This window comes from Triturus cristatus, chromosome 7 (assembly GCF_964204655.1).
Source record: "Triturus cristatus chromosome 7, aTriCri1.1, whole genome shotgun sequence".
Lineage (NCBI taxonomy): Eukaryota > Metazoa > Chordata > Amphibia > Caudata > Salamandridae > Triturus > Triturus cristatus.
The window spans coordinates 1191627249-1191641305 of NC_140590.1; the positions used below are offsets into that span (position 1 = coordinate 1191627249).

At 40.8% G+C, this 14057-nt stretch overlaps 1 protein-coding gene across 3 annotated transcripts in view; it reads right to left on the reverse strand.

The window, feature by feature from the left end:
• The window catches only part of TEP1 (telomerase associated protein 1), a 1383286-nt gene that overhangs the window by 623480 nt on the left and 745749 nt on the right, over positions 1-14057 (reverse strand). For all 3 annotated transcript variants that reach the window (XR_014966740.1, XM_085618536.1, XM_085618535.1), the window contains exons 32-33: positions 8107-8195; positions 847-961 (exon numbers count right to left, since the gene is read on the reverse strand). Coding sequence is in view for 2 of the 3 variants with exons in the window: in XM_085618536.1 (XP_085474662.1) it covers positions 847-961; positions 8107-8195 (204 nt within the window). In the remaining variant the exon portion in view is untranslated. The remainder of the gene's footprint in view (positions 1-846; positions 962-8106; positions 8196-14057) is intronic.

The following is a 14057-nucleotide window of genomic DNA, read 5'->3' on the forward strand; positions in this document are numbered from 1 at the left end:
ACTTTAGTGAAATTTCAGCTGCCTTTCGATTGCTTCCTATCATTTTCCTACCAATATCTTTTTAACTGATATTTTAAATGTTAATGTGTAACCCTATAAAAAATGTTTTCTAGTGTTTATGCCCAAGTCTTCTACATTTGCCCCAGTTCCAACATGCCAACTCTGAGTAATCCATTGAATATCTTTCGCACTGCCTTTGTGGAATATGAATAAACAGATTGTGAGTGAGTCATTGTAGACGACGGAACCTCAGGATTAAGAAAAATGTGAGTAAATTGGGTGATGGCTTTCGTGATTTGAAGGTCAAAGGTGTAGGAGGGAGTACTAGATGCACTGGCACTCGAGAGAGGGAAATAACTCCACAGAGAAATGGGATGAAAAGCTGCAAGGTCATATGGGGTTTGTGACGAAAAAAAGACCACCACAAAACTCAAATAGATAGTATGCAGTTTGAAAAATGATGCCAGTCTGCGAAAGGATGAGAAGGAATTCTTTTTTGTTTTTATTCTGGAAGTTATGGTAGCCAGAAGCTGTTAGATTGTTGTTTTTATGAGCAGGACCTTCTGTGTAGGTATATGGAAAGGGAGGTCTTTAGGGTCTGAAAATACGTGGCTTTAGCAGAGTCAAGCAGGTGGGTTCTGAGTTTGCATCTTCTAGGCAACTTTCCTTTCTCCTGCAGTGAGCTAAAGTCTTTAGGGAAAAATATACATGTAGTAGGTCGAGGACAGCATGCGTTATAGAAGTCACACTAATGTTGTGGAAGTTATATTTCCCGAACCAGACATTCTCTGTATGCACTATTTATACTTTAGATATACTCACTCACATAAACCCTAGGTTACTTACAGTACAGGCTGTAAACCTCGCAAAGATGGGGCAGGAGACCGAGTGTCACATGTACCGATAAGAAGTGCAAGTTTGTCAGAAGACTGGAGAGCTGGTCCAGACATCCACTGTGTATCTGAAAAGAGTTCAAAGTTCAGAATTGTTACAGATTGTGCAGGGGCAGACTGTCAGTCCATACAGCCACAGTGCAGGCCCACAGGAGACTCAAACTCCCATCACTGATAGCAGCATCCAACCTAGCAGAAGAAAGGCGTGCCCTAAGTATTTTGAGGTCCAAGAGGAGGGGAAAGAGGGGGTGGGTGCTTTGGTAGAGGTCAGAGTACCTCTCAGGTAGCTATCGGCACAAGGCTCTGCCCCTTCCAAGGCCACTCTCCCTGCTCACACAGTGAACTTTGTTTATAGGCTGAGGAGATAATGTTAATTTCAGGTTATTGGTTTGGTGATTGGATGAGCATTTCTTGTGTGTTTTTTAACAGAGTAGTGTACTGGTTTCTGTTGAGAGTTGTGTGGTAGTGCCAGTGTTCTAAGTTGGATGCCTAAAGTATCAATAGAGACCTCTTACTTGACCTATATTGCTTTGTTTAGGACCTACAAAGGTTCACTGTGCCATACACCCATCAATAATATTTTACGTCTCCAAATACTAGAAAAATAGTGTATTTTATTTTTTAATTTTTATTATTAGATTTATATAATATTTTCTTTTTTATGATGTCAAATCACTTTATTTTTTTAAACATGCAAGTGTACAAAATCACAAACCTTCATAAATACTAATCAATGTACATTAATACTGACATGAATCATAACTCATTGCAACTAATATTGCTAAAACATCAAGACTACTTACTCTAGCAGCAACCTAAAATACATTCTTTCACACTTCACATGCACACTCATTCTAACTGCTCACATACTGTAAATACATGTCATTAGAGATTCAGCCCTCTGGGAAGTAACCAGTTGTATTACAGAGAACTATCTTAGTGGATGTCTACGGACAATCCTGGATGACTCAATTGTCTCTTCAAAACCACTTCTCAGGGGCAGGCTTGGTCGGTCTACGCGCGTTTCAGTGGCCACGCCACCTTCATCAGGACCAAAGATAGTGTAGATAGAATCTCACATACAAAGCGGGTGTCTGCAGGGAAATCAGAGGAATTCTTAATTTAAAAAATGGGTTGCAACTATATTAAATCTAACATGATTTGAGAAAAGCAATTCAAAACCACATGCACTTGCTGTGAGGCTATCTGTGAGGCTTTCTATTTAAAAAAAACTCTGGTGTACCATGCACAAGTTCTATGGTTCTGTAGTGCCTGGAATTGGAGTAGTGAAAATCAGTGATTTACAGAGATAGTTTTAGGGCCTACCACCGTAAAGCTTCCTTCACCATCCATAAAGTAAAATAAAAAGTCAGAAACCAAGAAAAAGGATTAAAAACAATAAATAATGGCTTGAAAGTACCTGCTCAACAATTGACTAATAGGAGGGGAGATTTTCGTTAGAGTGCCCAATGTGGCACTGTCGATGCTGGGAACAGATCCTATAACTCAGAGAGGTACAGGGAAACTTAGTATGTCAGAAAAGCGGACTAATCTAATTTATTTATTAGTCTGAGAGATGCTCCTGACTTACTTTAAAAATGGATTCAGAGTGGTCTATGTCCTCTTTGTTTTACTCTCGACCATCTCATAGTCCACCCATATAATCCTTAAAATGTGCCTTTAACAAACAGGATAGCACCTGTGATGCTTTTATTATGTTGTCTCTCTGAAATGAAAATACCTGCCCAATCTTATCAATGCATTGTTGTTTTCCCATAGATTTCAGTTAAGTGCATATATCACACATTTGCCACTGAATCCTCAACTATCAATAAAAAGGTTTGTGCTCGAGGAACATGTTAATATTATTATATCAACTCGGGCCTGCTTAAGAAAGATGAAATGCGCTTATAATCTCAAGAGGTTTAGTTCCTACGATGTCCACAGCCCTCCCATAGATGTTGCAGTATCTACACCCATTATTTCTCGTTTTACCGTAATTAGCCCCATGGTATTCTTACAATGCTTTTATCCTTCCTGCAATGCGAAAGAGACTGTTTTTCTGATTTGGAACTGCCCTTCTTACATTTTAGTCGGGATACCTTCATATAAATGTTGGCGTTTACGCTATCTCTAGATGATCAATCCTGCAGAAGCCAGTCCGCGACAATAGATAACCAGTGCTGCCCCCAATATGTTAGTCGGGCCTTTGTCTATTCCTTGTATATGTCGGAGTTCGAGTAGTTCAAGGACTCAAACAAAAAATCCTAACAGATTAAAAAACGATCTGAAAGTGCAGTGGGAAATATCTTACGGTGCCAACCACTCCTTTGTATAATGTCTAGGCCTACATACAGCAAACTGACAACATTCCTCCTTCTGGGTATCCTGCGGCAGAAACTGTCAGACTTCGGCTTTCTGATAGCGTCCAGGCTTGGATTGTAAAGGCCATTTTTAAACACATCGCAGCTTTACTATTGGCGTGTCCTAGTCGCAAGTGGTCGCCATAGTGAGCCAATGACGCTAAGACCACATGATCTGAGTATCCTCTATTTTCATTGTAACCACCGTTGCCATATTAGAAAGAGCAACATAATGATGAATTGAATTTATTCCACTGGGTTAGCGTACAATTGCTCAAGCTACGATGTTTCTCTTAGGAGATCACAGGGATGTAAGGCGTCTGTTAGTTACTATTAAAAGTCGAATACTCTGCATACAATAAAAATGTCTTATCCAATTTGCGCGAGACTACTCGCGCTAAGACATATATTAGGACAATATTGTGAAAGGTTACTATGGATAGGGTGGCATGTAAGTGCTCGTAGTAAGGACTATAATCGCACAAATAGCACGATATGTTGATAGGTTGGATGATTTTCATCAAAGCACTAACTCAGGGAATTGTGGCTGGAACAACGAACCTCTTTCTGGCCCTGATTAAAATAAGTCCCAATATTAAGCTGGGATAAAGGGATAAGAGTGGCGCAATATAATAAGTTAAGTGAACTTCACATTCTGGCATTTATTCAAGGAATTATAACTCGGACATTAGTATTAGTCATTTGTTGAGCAGGTACTTTCAAGCCATCCTTGACTGTTTTTAATCCTTTTTCTTGGTTTCTGACTTTTTATTTTACTTTGTGGATGGTGAAGGAAGCTTTACGGTGGTCAGCCCTAAATCTATCTCTATAAATCACTGATTTGCACTACTCCAATTCCAGGCACTACCGAACCATAGAACTTGTGCATGGTACACCGGAGTTTTTTTTAAATAGAAAGCCTCACAGATAGCCTCACAGGAAGTGCATGTGGTTTTGAATTGCTTTTCTCAAATCATGTTAGATTTAATATAGTTGCAACCCATTTTTTAAATTAAGAATTCCTCTGATATCCCTGCAGACAACCGCTTTGTATGTGAGATTCTATCTACACCATCTTTGGTCCTGATGAAGGTGGCGTGGCCACTGAAACTCGCGTAGACCGACCAAGCCTGCACCTGAGGAGTGGTTTTGAAGAGACAATTGAGTCATCCAGGATTGTCCGTAGACATCCACTAAGATAGTTCTCTGTAATACAACTGGTTACTTCCCAGAGGGCTGAATCTCTAATGACATGTATTTATAGTATGTGAGCAGTTCGAATGAGTGTGCATGTGGAGTGTGAAAGAATGTATTTTAGGTTGCTGCTAGAGTAAGTAGTCTTGATGTTTTAGCAATATTAGTTGCAATGAATTCTGATTCATGTCAGTAATAATGTACATTGATTCGTATTTATGAACGTTTGTGATTTTGTACACTTGCATGTTTAAAAAAATGAAAAGTGATTTGACATCATAAAAAAGGAAAATATTATATAAATCGAATAATAAAAATTAAAAAATAAAATACACTGTTCCTTTCTAGTATTTGGAGATGTAAAATATTTTTGATGGGTGTATGACACAGTGAACCTTTGTAGGTCCTAAACAAAGCAATATAGGTCAAGTAAGAGGTCTCTGTTGATACTTTAGGCATCCAACTTAGAACACTGGCACTACCACACAACTCTCAACAGAAACCAGTACACTACTCTCAGTTAAAAAACACACAAGAAATGCTCATCCAATCACCAAACCAATAACCTGAAATTAACATTATCTCCTCAGCCTAAAAACAAAGTTCACTGTGTGAGCAGGGAGAGTGGCCTTGGAAGGGGCAGAGCCTCGTGCCGATGGCTACCTGAGAGGTACTCTGACCTCCACCAAAGCACCCACCCCCTCTAAAACAAACAACAAAAAGATAGTTGAGGCTGTCACTGTTTTCCTGTGGTGTTTTCACACCCCATAATGGACACTGGCCGTATGCGGCCTTCAAAGACAAGCTGGAAAAACCACTCATTGTAGTGCTTTCCTGCCTATCTTCGTTCTCACAGTGTGATTTCGACTCCTCACCAGGTTACCCCGTTACACGGTGGCACCGTGTGAGTTGGCAGGTCTGCTACCTCAAACATAGTTCGTGTCTACACACTTTACATTATTTGCTCACCAATAACCACCCCCACGTCAGGCCTGAATACCTTCAATTTAAGATCCACTCGGTATCAAAAGATCCACATCTCACTGTTACTACAAATAAAACATAGCCAACTCAAAAACTCACGCAATAACAGAAGTTATCATGTTCTTTCTCAATACCAAATTTACATTAATAAAAGAAAATGAAGTACAAGTTTATCTACCATCGCTAATGCGGACACCGTGAAATGGATTATCATGCACTGCAGAATCATCCTAGCTCACCGATAGCCAAAGGACTTTTTCGCTCTGACAAAGGTGATTTGACGAGTCAACTATCAGTCACACATCAATCTCACCAAGCGCGTAAGAGTCCAACATAAACCACTCACATACATCTATGCTTGAAGATGTCAAACCAAGGACTAAAGTCCTCCCTAGATCACACCTTTTATACTTAATTGTAAATTTCAAGTCTACACTACCGGGTAAACTGATCAATGAGCCCAACATCTCCTTGAGACAAATCACAGACTTGCTCTCTCAAAATGCATTACTGGATCACATCTCTGAACTTTCTCGCTCCACCTTGGAAGGACCATCAAGTCATAACCTTCATTATTGTTTTTGCCAACTGTGACAAATACAACACACTGGACCAGATGCATACAAAGATTATGTCAAATAGTTTTAGAAACACCACTCCGTATAAATACCTCAGTGCTTTAAGATAGCGGCTCTTATCAAGATAGTTGTCACTTTATCCATAATAAATGTTTACAATTCTTAGATGTGGCCAACACCTCTGCAAAGCATCAAGACATTATCAAATAAACGAAAACTTTATTCAGCCGGTCACCTGGATACCTTCCATACCTCCAAAAATTGAATCTGTCAGGACAAGCTCAGCGAGCAAATCTAAGCTCAAACATTACAATAATAGATCACTCAGATCCACATTGTCAGCAAAAACTACCTGATCACCCTCTCAGGTTATTCAAAACTGCCTCTTCATTAAAAGAAAAAACTGCTAAGACCCAATAATGAATAAAAAACACATTTATGCAATGTATAGTCACTCTACGTTGTCTACAAAATTCTACAAAAATTACTAGAACAACAAGGTCACTCAAGAAAAAAGCCAATGCACTTCCGCCTTGCTCTAAAACCAATCATCCTTGGGAATACTTAAAAGTTCATATGCACAAAAATGGGTGGCGGACGGCATTGAGATGGACGATGAGGACTGCCAGGAGGCTGTGTCCTTCCCCAGGATAGTAGCGATTCCAGCAAGACTACGATTAGTACAACTTAAAATCCTGCATAGGATATATATGACAGGGCCTAGACTAGTACAAATGGGAAGAGCAGAAACAGGGGACTGTCGTAGGCGTTGTGGGCACACGGGCACTTTTATGCACATCATCTGGGAATGCCCACATATCCTGTCCTACTGGAGGGAGATACATGAAGTAATGGGGGAGGCCTTGCAGTTCCTATTTCACCCGGAATCACGTAGGTGTTTATTGAACATATGGGAACCAACCAATCTGAACACACACCAGACACAATGGGCCACCCTGGGGTTCATGCTAGCAAAAAGGAACATCGCCCAGGCCTGGGGGGCGGCAGCACCACCCACACTGAAAGCATGGAAGTCAAGTATGGATTGGTGCATGTTCCGTGAAAAGACAGTATATGTTGCTCGTGGCTGCACCAAAAAGTGGTCCCGACTATGGGGGCATTGAAACTCGTACCGGGGGGACATTTGCACTCACCCTCAACAACTTGCCTTAGATGACTTGTTCTCTTTATGATTTGTCCTGACTGTTAATAAAAAGATATTATAAAAAAAAAAGTTCATATGCAAGCTTCTCACCAAGCTGCCTTATACTCGCCAAAATCTTCAAAGAGGATGCAGAAACATGTTTGTGGCAGTTATTGCTTCAAAGATGGGACAACCCTCAAAACAAGCTCATATCTTTGCTTCCAAAGGCCATTCTTGACCCGGTCCACGATATAGAACCATCTGTACCCCTTTTCAATCAGTTCTTTATCATTGTATTGAATCTTTTACATTTTAGCAAAAGAACATTCAAAACAAATCCTCAAATTAATTTTTCAGTCTGCGAAAAGAAAGCAGTTTGGAACTCCACTATTCTCCACCCATAGAGGGCACTTTCTGGAATCCCTGTAGTCCAACCATGGGTTAAAGTACTTCGCAGCTTTCTAACTCATTCACTGACTGATTAGAGGAGGAATTCGCCATTAACGCTCTCAATCCATATTGATCCTGTCACAGACCTCCTACCCCACAGTTTCCTCACCCACTGCAAATCAGCTTTGGCTTAATAAACCTCCAATAATATACATAGATTAAAATATTTCTGGTCCAAGTACTGAACTCTAGAAAATCGTTGACCATATTCAAGGAAACTAGAGTAGTTTTACAACTCTAGGCAGACCTTAAAACCATGGCCTCTATAAACCACTATAGTTGGACTTCAGGCAGAGAACAGAAACAGTGATTCTTAAATATTGGAATACAAGATAAATTATTGCATAATGGGACTCGCAATGTACTGAACCAAGCAAAACATCCTGCAGATCTCTCAAAGAAGCTTTAAAAGAGGCTTAACAGAAAAAAGAGACGTATAACCACTGACCAGCATTTAGAATAACACTTTAAAATAAAAGCTTTCTGCACCCAATACTCACCAAGTGATAGGGAAGCTCGGAAATGGAGTCTACATCTGGTTTCCTAAAGGGGTCCAACTGTTCAGTGTCTGCACTCTTCCACAGATGAGCTAAGTGTTCGAATGGGAGTGAAATTAGAACATAAGTATGTGCAATGCAGGTTTAGTAACTTTGCTATTAGTTATAACCTTTTGAACTTTGCATTTTCATATGACTTAAGAGGCGTATAAAAGGCATTTGGATGAAATATTTATTTATACTAAAAAGAACAATTACAAAAGTGCGCTATTGCATTGTTTCACACTCCTGAGACAAGAAGAGCTCTGTATTGTAGTTTGGTTTCTTTTCAAAACTTGCACATTTTGTATATTTCTGTAATTCAGCAGGCTTGTAAAAATAATCTATATCAATAATTAATATGTGCTAAAAGGGAAGATGGCACTTACCTGTAAACTATTAGCTTGCAGCTTGTAGTTTCCAGACTGCAAACCAATAGTTAAAGGTAAGTAACATTTTCTGTTTGCACCATGTGTAGGTTTACATTACATGCTTTGAATAAACTGATTGAAAGAAAGTGCTCTCAAGTAGTGGCTTGTCAGCAGAATAAGGGGATGTATGGCATAATATTTTGAGGACAGTCGGCCGAACTTGTGCTCCTTGATAGTCATGAATGTCTACAAAGTAATGCTTTGTGAAGGTGTGTGATATGGATCACATTGCCGCTTTACATATGTCTGTAACGGTCCGAAAACTATGCATCGTATCTTGCAAGTAGAAAGGGCACTAGGTGGATTATTTAGTGTCTGCTTAGCTTTGGCTTAAAGCACTTGAACGTAATTAATTATGCATTGTGCAAGGCCTTCCTTAGAAATATTTCCTATGTGGGGCCTATAAAAGTGACAAAAAGGGGCTATTGTTTTATAAATAGATTTTGTGCAATCAATGTAATGTATAAGAGCTAATTTGAGAATGTGTGTAATGCTTCTTCGGCAACTGACTGAGGTTGTGGAAAGCGGATTGGTAAATGGAGAAAGCTGGCGCTCTATATAGTGCACGAAAACGAGGTACACTGTGCTGAGTCCAGGCAACCCATACTGGTTTACAGGGGCAAAAATGATAAATGCTCTTATGTAGTAGTGTGGACAAGCAGTTTAGGCTTATCAGTGGGTGGTGTTAAGCATTTGTCGTATTCACACAGGCAATAAATGAGACACACTCAAACAATAAATCCATGACAAATTTATAAATGCATTTTTATACCAAGAACTTCACAAGAAAGTATGTACAAATTCAACACGTAAGTAAAATGTTCACTTAAATGCGTCTTTAAGCGTAATACATTCCTATAGGAGAAAAAGACATACAGCATACTAGTACTTGCAATTTTTTTCTGGGGGTCACCTTCAGGACTTAAGGTGGTAGAGGGGTAAGGTCCACAGTACCACCAGCAGTTAGAGCTTACCTGCTCTCGGGCGTCCGGGCGCAGAGTTGCTGGTCCAGTTGGTAGCTTTATTTGCCACACCAAAGGAGAGATGGAGAGCACCTCAAAATAGGCTGAAGAGGGGGACTTGGGAACAAGTCCAGGAGCCCTAACAGGGGGCTTGGTTCACAAGGGTCCTGGGTGCAAGGCAGCATAGTCGGTTCTAGAGAACCCGAGCTAGATGCAGAGGGTTTAGGTCGGATGAGCTGGTGCTTCGTAGGTCCTTGCGTTTGTTGGTTTCGTCAGTCGAGGGTGCAAAAATCAGGACAGCTTGGCCACTGCGGAAGTAGGTCTCCGAGGAGCTGACGTCCCTCGACAATTGCAAAGTGTTGTTGGAGTTCGGATTGGACTCAAACAAGCTTTGCTCAGAAGGCTGACCTTCTGGAGCACAGTGTCCTCTTCCTTGGTGGCTGCTGCGTCAGTCCAACTGGGTAGCGGCATGTAGTACTAGAGGCACTCTTGTGGTCTGACACTGTGATGATCTTTGACTACCATTATTTTAACTGACTTTAGTGTGTTATTTTATCCTAGCCTGAATGTACGACGGTCCTGCATATGCCTTGCTTCTCTTACCAGTTTCTTTCTTGTAATCTTGCTGTCTTTCAGTGGGAGCTGTCACAAAGTAGGACAGCCTTGCCAAGAACAGAACGTGTGGGATGTGCATTTGAAGGCATGAGAGGGAGAGAGAGGTGTGGGATGTACTTTTTGGTCTCGAAGTGCAGTGTTGTGAGCGGTGGTGCACACATGTGCTCGGTGTTGTACATTGAGAGATGAAGTATATGATGCTATAGGCAGTGGTGCAGAAATGTGCATTGTGTTGTACATGGATGAGAATTATGAAGTTCTTACTATTGGCTTTGACATGGCCTCATATCATCCTTTTTCCTGACTCTGCCTTGCTTCAGCTGATCAGCGTGCACAGCAGCGCTGTCAAGTTGTTTGGTTTAATCACATTCAAGGTCTTTCTGTTTTTGTGAGAGACTGTTTATGTAACCGGGAAGGCTTTGTGAGCTTCGTCAAGATAAAGGCTTGAAGATGCGAGAATGTAGAAGTAACATGAGAACTCATTCCTGCCATGGGAATGCTTGCTTGGAACCTGGCCAGTTCTGGTAAGATTCCTCTGGCGCGGGGGGAGGTCTTTCCTGAACCTTCTTGTGTGTTCTGAGATCATAAAGCTGAGGGTTGTTGACTCAGAAACCGGAAGTTTGGAATCAGAGTGGGGATAGACGCGTCTACCTCGGAGTGTGGACCCTGGTTTCTGAGGCTCTCAACCACGGCTGTTTAGCTTCCCCAGTCAGGAGTGGGCTAAGATGCAGTGTTTGCACCAGGTGAAGTACTGAGTTTTGGTCATTGCCATTGTGGTATTTGGCCAGTGGCTTTGATCATTTGAGGCGTTTTCTTTGTGATGTGTGAGTGAGCCAAGGTGCACCTCAAAAGTACTCATTTGATGTATATATAGCTTTCTTATCTCTTGCAGGACGTCCCAGTATATTTGCTTGAGTCTTATTTCATATTATTTGCTGCTTGTTTATTCATCAGTATTATTCATGCATTATATTTACCAAGTGTGTTATTATTGCTTGCATGTAAACATATATATATCTCTACATATGTTTGAATGTTCTGTATTTGGCATCTGGGAAAGCCTTTCTGTTAGAGAGCATCGTGTAAAATAAAACCCCAAGCCTTATTCTAAGAGAGTCCTTGCATTTTGTAAAATAAAACCCTTTTCTAAAGGTGTTGTTTGTTTTGTGTTATTGTCTCCTGCTTCGCCTCATGTGTTTTGGGCCATCGTGTGGGAGCTGTATTATCTGAGAGGTGGTAGCAAGACAATTGGAGTCACTTTCCAGGATTCGAAAAGAAAATTAAAAGGGGAAAATGCTCTCTAAAATGCCTATGTTTTCAGTTGCAGATGCCACCTGAATTATTTCAGAGGGAAAACAACTTGGTATTTCAGACAGAAACAGTAGTGTCATTTTGAATGCATTGTTTAGCATGTATCAAAAATGTGAACATTTAGAAAAAGAATGTAGTGAGCTGAAAAGAGAGCTGGCTGACGCTCCGTTTGAAATCAAGTCTTTGAAAAAAGAGTTAAACATGTTCCAAGCTCCGATGCCGTTTGTTTTGCAAGGCTGTTTAGATAGCCAGGGTGGGTCATATGTGAAAAATGTGAACTGAGATGTTGCCAGTTAATCTGCCGGTCTCACAGAAGGTCTTAATTCTTTTGAGGACGTTCCTCAGCCAGAAATGAAATTGAACCGAGAAAATGTGAATGTGCAGGGAGATAAACACACCAGTCGGTTAGAAACAGTGATCGCTGGTTGCAGGTATAAATCAGGCAGGTCAGTGAATGATGAATCTTGCTATACATGGAAAAATGCTATTTTGAAAAAAGAAATGCAGCAATGTGCTTTTGAATCTGCACAACAGACTGTGCAGTATGTTTTAAAAGAGTGGTCAATTCAGAAAAGAGACAGTGTATCATGTGTGCCAGTTTAGGAGAAGTGTGCTATATTAACAGGCACATGCATCAAGCTAGGATTTTGCGAGTCCTTAATTGCGATTATCGCAAATAAGGAATGGCTTCCCATTCATTCCTATGGGCCTACAGGCGCATAGGAATGAATGAAAAAGTGCAAGCGCAATTTGAGAGTACCAATAGGTACTCGCAAATTGCGCATGCAATTTCAAGGGTGTCAAAAGGACACCCTGTTGCACCCCTGAAATTGATCTGTACACATATGTTGCACACACACATGTGCATTTTTCAAAGTTTTCGCTATTTACCATGTGGTATGATTCCACGGTAAATAGCGTGCCAGAATAGCGAATTCGCTATTTTTAAAGGCATCTTGCATTGAATTCGCATTGAATTCAAGGATTCGCAATTTGCAATTCCTTAAATGCAATCGCAATTTAAGAAATCGCAAATAATAGCGATTTCTTAAATTGCGCGTGGCAAGTTCTTTCATGCATCGCAAGAGCTATTTTTGCGATCGCAAGCGGACGATTTTTGCGAATCGTACGGTTTGCGATCGCAAAAAGCTTTGATGCATGTGCCTGGGAGTTACTGTGAAGAACAGGGAAAGAAGAGTATACTTTTAAACTTATTAACTGAAATATTTTCAGATGCTGGACAAATACAGATGCTTTTGTGTTTTTGCGCATTGAAAGACACTGGGCAGAAGACAATAAGACATAATGCGATTTGTCAATGGCGGAAGCAACTGTTAAGTGGTATATACAGACAAAAATTGCAGTTTTTCATGCATAGTTGGTGCAGGTCCCAGGGGTGGTGTTTGGGACACAGGATTCCCCAGTGAAGTGGCAGATTGTAACCTTTAATTCCCTTACAGATGAAAAGGCAAAAATCTTAGACAGAGGTGGTGACACACGGTTCAGCTTTGGTGTGCACAACTAAATGTGGGCACCTAGGAGAGAAAGACCATACAAACAGGTGGGCAGAGAATGAAGGGATGCATATCCCCCTGGATTTACCTAGAACTGTGGTTCTTATGTGTCAGTCTGCACAAGCCAGACCAGTCCCACAGAAGGCGAAGGGCGAGTTGAAGAAAGGAGAATTACCAGAGCAGACCGAGCCGATGGATTGCCTTGGGCTTCTGCCAATTGATAAAGGGAGCACGTATTCAGCAGTGAGTGGAAAAATAGTCAGGAAGGAGACTGCCCTAGCCCTTCTTATTGTGCAGGGAAAAGGAAAGTTTCACTCCAATACCAAGAATTCTGAGGCTTAAGTGTGGGCAGAATTCTCAGATCATTCGCCAGAGCCAGCAGAGAACCGTGCAAACAGGAATGATAATATTGTGTCTTCAAACTCAAAACAGAGAAAGGAAAACGTGCGCTTTTAAAAAAATGTTTTTTGCAAGAAGAGTGATGCTTATTTCTTTTCCAGGTCATCATACTGCGACGTGTTGGTGTACCTGATGTCCCTGTCCGGGTTTGTGTGCTCCGTGTGTCTGTGGGACCCCTCCCCTCCCCAACCCTGGAGTGATCACCGGACGGTGCAAGCTGCCATCCTGTGGCTGAACAAGCCAGACAGATCTACCAAGCCAATAATCTAGAACTGATTTCATAATCATGAAGTAAAATGTTCAGTTATCATTTTAAATGCAAGAAGGCTGTGTGTCTTTCACAGTGAAGGACATTATTTGTTCAGTATAAAGATACATAAAGAACAACAAAAATGTAAAATTGAAGGGAAGTAGATGGTTTTTTGGGTTAAAGATGATGTTGCCTTTATTTTTTAGCACAAAATCTATACAAGTTTGGCTGCTAAACAGTAGAAGTTCCAGTATTCGCCATTTCAGACATTAGGAGCATTACTGAGTTCATATGCTTGATTCTATTTGCATTTATTTTGTTTATCCATCAAACATTTCTTCTTGCTCAATATCCAGATATGCAGTGACGCCGCAGCTGCGCCAGGAAAGCAAAAGTACCTCTACACTCCCACGGGACGCCAGCTTGCAGTGCT